The sequence below is a fragment of the Vitis riparia genome, chromosome 1 (genome assembly GCF_004353265.1).
Source record: "Vitis riparia cultivar Riparia Gloire de Montpellier isolate 1030 chromosome 1, EGFV_Vit.rip_1.0, whole genome shotgun sequence".
Lineage (NCBI taxonomy): Eukaryota > Viridiplantae > Streptophyta > Magnoliopsida > Vitales > Vitaceae > Vitis > Vitis riparia.
The window spans coordinates 10391458-10398592 of NC_048431.1; the positions used below are offsets into that span (position 1 = coordinate 10391458).

Genomic DNA, 7135 nt, shown 5'->3' on the forward strand with positions numbered 1-7135 from the left:
CGTGGATTAGATTGAAATTAAATCTTATTGGTTAAATTTATATTAGTTGAAAGTAATTAGAGTAAATGATCAAGTTCTTTTACAAATATGGTCATATTACAAGATTGGACCCACTATCTCAAATCTTAATAGGTTATTAGATCATGTCATCAATGGAGCACTACAAGCTAAAAACAAATCATTCCCAACCGGTGAGAGGGAAAGACGGTGGGCTGGGGCCTGCAATCGGAGCCCACACGTGGGCCTTAAAATTGGATTGGACCAGGCTAATCCTAGACATTCTTAGAAGTTAGAAGTTAGAACCTAAAACCCCTAGTATCGGCCTATATCGAAGTTTGATTTTAAAAACTGGAACACCTGTTAAACCCACCCTGAAGTTGGAGATAAGAAGAGGAGAGAGAGGGAGAGAGATGGATTGGAGTTGTTGCAGTAAAGCTCCATTATCTAATCTTGTTCCATTTTCCTCGTTTACCTCATCCCACTCCCACCAACATCTTGCTCTCTCATCTTTCTCCAAGTCCTCTTCCTTTACTTGCTACGCTGGCATCAGGTTGAAACACTGGCCTCTTCACTCTTCGCTCACCACCAAATCACAGCCACAGCTCCATTCTCTGGTTTTTTCTTCTTCCTCTTTCGCAAATCACATTTGCCGGGCGGCCGAATACAAATTTCCCGATCCAATTCCTGAATTCGCCCAAGTTGTAAGTCCGTTACTTTCTTCTTTTTCATTTTCTTATTTTATATGTAATAGACTGAGAAACTCTCTGCGATGATTTTTTGTTTTCGTTTTATCTTTCTGGGTTACAGGAGACGGAAAAGTTTAGGACCCATCTTATTAACAAATTCTCCAAGAAAGATATATATGGAGATTCTGTTGAAGAAGTTGTTGGAATCTGCACGGAGGTAGATTTTCTTTCTCTCTCACAAATTTTCTTTTATTTGCACAAGTTTCTGGTTTGTTGGAATGGGTATGACTCTAATTTAGTAGGAAAATAGAGGTTTGTCTCGTTTTTTTGATGGATACGAGGCTTGATTGTTTGTTATTCACCTTCATGAATTAAACATGCGTAGCATATATCCCCATATGATGTGGCCTCCTTCAAGGTTGGACTACTCAATCCTCATTCCCCTTTACATGTGTGAGGCACCACTTTGGCATTTTAGTTTGAGAAGTAAACAGCCGTCTAAGTGAAAATAAAATCTCAATTTTGTTTTCATTTTTGTGCTTTATCCTTTTGTTTAGTGATTAAAAACCAAAAAACCATGAACTCTATGCAGATGTAATGTTGTTTATGCATATCTTCTGAGGTTTACCTTTAGTGAAGGGTTTGTGCATTGTTGAATGGCGGGTGTTGGGTTTTGTTTAAATATGTATAACCATTACTAATTTTTCTTTAATAACAATAAAAAGAATGGAAGCAAAAGAAAAATGACCAAATGGCATTCATTCCTGTGTCAAGATAACTCTCACAATACATTCAACTAAAACAGTGGATCAAATATGTGGATCAAAAAGCTTGTCAGATCCCCATACCACAAGTCATGCCACAATGAGATGACCGAAAAGAAATTTACAGCCATGTGGCTAATACCTCTTGTACTGTACAGTCTCATAGAGGAAAAACACATCTTCATTACCATACATGCTTTTGCTTTTGTTGCTTTTTCTTTATAACATATCTTCAAAGGCATTTCTAGGCCACCCAACCAGTTACCATTTTCGAGCATGGATATAGGTTCATGTTTCTAATGAGTAGATCCCCAACTTTCCCAAGTAGGATAATGACGATACATATTTAATTTGTAAGAATTTTTTTACATGATAAAATTATAAGAAAATTTTAAATAGTTTCATATTAGTATAATAAAACTTAATACCCAATGTTAACAGGAAACATCTCTCTCTCTCTCTCTCTCTGGAAAACTGTTGCTAGAGCTCTTTCTGCTTTTTTTCCTTGTATAGCAATTTGTTTACCAATGTGTAATGTATTGTGGTTTTAACAACAGTGGTGCAGAATTCTTGACCCCCATACATTTCTCACCTTCTCTCCACTACTCATCTCATCCACCCTATTTCCATCTACTCCAGAGCTTAATGGTCCATGGTACCCATTTTCCCATTGAAGCTCGTGATATAAGAAGTTTACTGTAAAATGCCATGAGATGTTTCCAATGAGAGCTCAAAAATGCAACTGGTTCCACTTATTAATTACTAATCTTACTTTAGGAACACCCTACCACATCAGAGAAAAGTCTCACAGTCCTCATCCATATACAGCTTCAAGTGGTAATGTGGACATTGTTTGCCAATCTTAGAATCGGTTGTCTTATCATAGTGATTGGATTAGCCACAAGTACTAAGAATTTTAACAGTTAATACCATTAACATTATGAGGGAAAAGAAAAAGGACTGAAATTGCCTCCAGCACAAATTTCCAACTGAACACAAACTTGGGATATTTAGGTATCTGCTTGCAAAAGAATAAAAGAAAGGTTAAAAGAGAAAAAGGGTAAAAAATCAAAGAATTGAAAAATTATTTGCTGGTTGTCACACTGGTGAAACCAAACACTAGTACTTTCAGCAAAATAAGGGGAAATTGTGTAAACGGTTTACAAGATTATGTTATTTTGAAATAGGACTCAATTACAGTTTGTATTTATCTTTTTCCCTTGGAAAGAGAAAGTATGGGAGATACTTCTAAATGACATCCTTATTTAATTATCAAGCAATCTTTCACGTAAATATAGATACTTGAAATATCTCTTTGTGATTCCTCTCTTGAAGTTGTTGATTCAAGCATCTCCTGTACTTAAAACTCGTCATGTTAGAGATGTATTTTATGGGACCTTAGGTAGTTCGTTTTCTTATTCTGCCTTTGTCAAGGCTACTTCTCTTGATTGGATATGCAGAAAGTGTAAAAGGTGCTGAGCTATTTTGCTTGTGATAATACTCTGAACAGATTTTCAGTACTTTCTTACACACCGAGTATGGGGGTCCTGGGACACTCTTGGTCATTCCTTTCATTGACATGGCTGATACTCTGAATGAACGGGGTTTGCCTGGATCACAAGCTGCCCGTGCTGCAGTCAAATGGGCCCAAGACCATGTTGACAAGGACTGGAATGAATGGACTGGTGATGATGGTAATTAATAGGAAAGCCTCCTCATGTTCAAGTAATCATTACGAGTATTGATTAGGTTGTGAGAGCTCATGGTGCAGTTTTGAAATCCTTAATTCATGCACACCGTGTAAAACCGACTGGTGACTTTAAGTCACTTGAGGATGTAAAAGTTTTGCAGGTTTTGTTCTAATTGAGATTTGGCAAGAAAGTTTATGAACTTTTTGCTGTTGGGATATTCAGTGCTGTGCTTTGAGAAGAACTTCAATTGAAGGTTTTATGATGTGGAAGATTGTTCTAATATCTTTTCATCTTTTGTTACTCAATTTACAGAGGCAATATACAGCAAATGGATTCATGATCTTCTGTTTTTAATGCATCCAATGTTTTTGTTTTGCTGCTGGTATAAACTACTAAAATTGAGATACCATCCAACAAACAACCAGGATTTTGACAAATATCAATCCAAAGCTGGATTTTCATTTTTTGGAGAGATCAGTTCTTGATATTTCTTAGACCCTGTTGGTATCCCAACTCTCGGAGTGGTACAAAATTCAGAGACAAGGGGTGGGACTTGAGGTGACTGATATCTTTCCTGGAGAATTTTTGGAACAAGCCTGGTGGCATTGGGAACTTGAATAGGGTGGATATAGCAAACTATTGGAGAAGATGATGATATACAATTGAATCCGAGTCTTCCTGAAATGTTCATAGAACGTTTTTCGGGACTTCCATTTTCCTAATAAAGTGGGTCATCTAAGTAGTATAGACTAGCTTCCCGACCTCATATTTTACTAGAGAAACTATGCTACTAAAAATGTAGAATGAAAAGAATACTATGATTGAAAAATCGACGCATAGTCTCTTAATAAGTGTGGAACATAATATAACATTATATTAGATGTAATTAGTTCATAATGAGGCCATTTGGATCCAATCTCACAGAAAACTGGCTGCTTCAGGCATCAAGTACTGCCTAGTGTTTGTTCCCTTGGTGCTTCATGGGATGCATTATATCTACTGAATGCAATGCTTTCCAAGTGCTTTCTATTCGTATGCCTGGCACTTTATTTGGATTATGACTACATTCTAACAATTAGCGAGACACTCATCCTCTGATGCAAGTGAAGAATGTATTATAAGTTAGCACTCAGCTCTGCCGGGGTCAGTTATGGGATTCATCCATATATCAAAATCAAATTGATGCACATTTTTGTATCGTCAACAGGGTGCAATCCTTATACTGGGCCAACAGACATGCATGATATTCCATTGAGAAATATATAAACTGGTAAACATGTAAAAATTATTTATTTTCTCCAGTCTCACAGGGCAATCTTTCACCAGTGTCTCTGACCAAGAATGATATTTGGGGTATATTGCGGTAATCTTGATAGTACAGTGCATGAACAACTTTACATTTGATTATACTAATCAAATATGATCGACTCCAATCTGGTGTTTCTTTCTTATCTCTATAAAAGCCTCAAGCATCTCTTTCCCTTGAAAACTAGAGAATCTTGACACAATGGTACCACGAGGGCTAATCACGAATCTGATCGATTCTGGTCCAACATTTCTTCCCTGTCTATGAAACGCTCAAGCATCTCTTTCTCTTTCAAAACCAAGCAATCTTCTTCTTTTCCAAACCAGTCATACCGTCGCTTGGCAACATAATCATAGATAGCATCTCTTAAAGGAGTCGGGATTATCAAGAGCATGCTTAAAGCAGAGTAGGGTAATGGCAGGTAAGACAGCACTCTCAGTGCAGCTGCAAAATCACATGAAAGAATCAGAAGGTGTTCACTCTCATATGGGGAAAATATGAAAGGAGAATCACTAAGAATCTAAATGATAATATTCGCCATTCATGAGTCCTATGTAAACAAAATTCAGCACCAACAAGCAGCAATATGGTTCAAGTCTATGAAGGGGACAAAACATGGTGACTTTATTTTAACAAAAATCAACACCAATGAGGAAGCAATAGAATTAATGTAGCAAACACCAAATAGTTGCAATAACTCTCGCCCTTTCCCTTTTAATGTAACTGATCCATAGATCCTATAAATAGATGGTTCAAGACAAACAGTTTCTGAATGCCTAATAGATTTAATTTGACAAGTACTTCCATTCATCTTCAGAATCCCTTGGTATAAAGTATACCAGCATATTATGCATGTTAGAACACATTAATTCCGTGAACAATGCATCTGAATGGCAAATACAGATTTCACCAAATATACTCTGCCTTAATGATTTCAAGTGGTGCCACCACCATGTCAGTATTCCCATCATCCATCCTGCCCCCAAATTGTGTTGAGTTTTTGGATGCATACCCAACAATTGCTTGTTCATACACTATTCAATATTTAATATGTTGGTTGGTAAGGAATCACTAAGCACCCATGGGGTTGAAGGGATGTTCTCTAACTAATATATGTCTAGTTAGTCAAAGAGTAGTTCTAGGCCTCATGAGTGGCTTCTTTCTTAAATGAGACATCAGGATTGAAGTTAGCATCACTCCCCTAAAAAAAATGCAAATGGAGAAGGGTTGATCTTAAGATTGACAAAAATGTTGATTTATTCTTGCAAGATGACTACAAATCAAGCAAACCCAAATGGAGCTCAATACGTAGATAGGCTAGGTTTCGATTAACGATCATAAAAAAATTTCTGTTAAAGAGAAAAATATTATGTTAGAGATGTAGAACAAAGGACAGAGCGAGGAGACAAACCAGTGGAGGCCTGGTGGTATAAACCCGGGCCTTCAATGAACAAAAAGCGACGGAGAACATCCTCTCGGTCCAGGCCACATACTCTCAAGTATGGTTCAGCAGCCTTAGACTGGAGGCAACAGAACTTGATCTTCCTATGCTTGTCTGCTGCAATAACCCTTTTCACTCCTGCAAAATTAAGGGATTGTGACATAAACCATTTATCAATCAGGGAATTTCTACCCAATTGACAAAAACAAAAGAAACGAAGCAACTGACCGTCTTTTTTCTTATTTAACTGAAGAATTCAATTGGCCTTTCGTGAATTATAACAGAAATGCAAATACCCTAGAAAACAAGAAGAAAAAGAGAAGAAAATATTGATGTAATGATGCAATATTACCTTGGTGGCAGAGATGGCAGACGCCATCGTAGACCACCACCCGTGGCTGAAGGAGGGTGGGTATAAGGGGCTTAACAGGGGGAGGAGGTGAGTGCTGCAACAGCAGATCATCGCCAACAACATCAACGGGAGCACCAGAAAGAAGACGGGACGGCGGTGAGCGAGAAAACAGGGAATGAAATGAAGGAGAGACCGTCCTTGTTATTTTCAAGCTTCCACCGCCTCTCAATCTCGGCAACATATTCAATGTCATTTGCATTTTTCTCTTCTCCTTCCTCAAATCAATTCGGTGATCAGCTGCTACATTGAAGGGGCATGGGCGGTGTGTCAGAGAAGCTGTTTTTGGAGGCCGCGCCTTCCACACTCGTATTCCTTTCTGGTTTCTCCAATTCTCCATATACCGAGTCGGTTCCCCGGCAAAAAAGCCCATTGGGCCCTAATGAGCTGGACTTCAGTTCACCATCTCTCGTAAACTATTTTTTTTAAAAGAAAATCCTAAAAAATAATTAAAAAACTTAAATTTTTTTTTTTTAATTATCTAATGTACTTCTTGAATTTCAAAACCGGTTCATAAAAATAATAGTTTTTCGAGATCACCTCATGTATATAATGATAATGATAATAGAGCTAGAAAATTAAGAAGTCTGGGGTCATTTGCCGGAAAATATTCTAGAAGCTTTTTCAAAAGAGTACATTTTGGGAGACGAGTTTTTGCAATGCGAGAGTTTTGGTATCATGCAAGCTTATAAAATACTAAATTATGCGAAACTTCCTGACAAGGTGCAAGAATATGTTAAATAGCATAGAGATTCGAGAATGTTGGAAGGTTTGAAGAGTCTCCAGAAATTGGGGTCAAGTGTAACGCTTTCCATAACAATTCAAAAAAGAAAAAAAT

The 7135-nt window shown here is 37.4% G+C and overlaps 2 protein-coding genes across 2 annotated transcripts; one reads left to right on the top strand and one right to left on the bottom strand.

The window, feature by feature from the left end:
- Positions 1 to 353: 353 nt before the first annotated feature.
- LOC117910817 (protein PLASTID REDOX INSENSITIVE 2, chloroplastic) lies at positions 354 to 3481 on the top strand. Its single transcript, XM_034824977.1, has 3 exons — positions 354 to 701; positions 808 to 903; positions 2961 to 3481. Exons 1-3 carry the CDS (start codon positions 411 to 413, stop codon positions 3150 to 3152), a joined length of 579 nt encoding a protein of 192 aa, XP_034680868.1. The 5' UTR covers positions 354 to 410; the 3' UTR covers positions 3153 to 3481.
- An 880-nt stretch (positions 3482 to 4361) lies between these two features.
- LOC117916908 lies at positions 4362 to 6652 on the bottom strand. The gene is made up of 3 exons (XM_034833135.1): positions 6241 to 6652; positions 5859 to 6026; positions 4362 to 4891 (listed from the first exon to the last, which is right to left on the bottom strand). Exons 1-3 carry the CDS (start codon positions 6635 to 6637, stop codon positions 4668 to 4670), a joined length of 789 nt encoding a protein of 262 aa, XP_034689026.1. The 5' UTR covers positions 6638 to 6652; the 3' UTR covers positions 4362 to 4667.
- Positions 6653 to 7135: the final 483 nt, after the last annotated feature.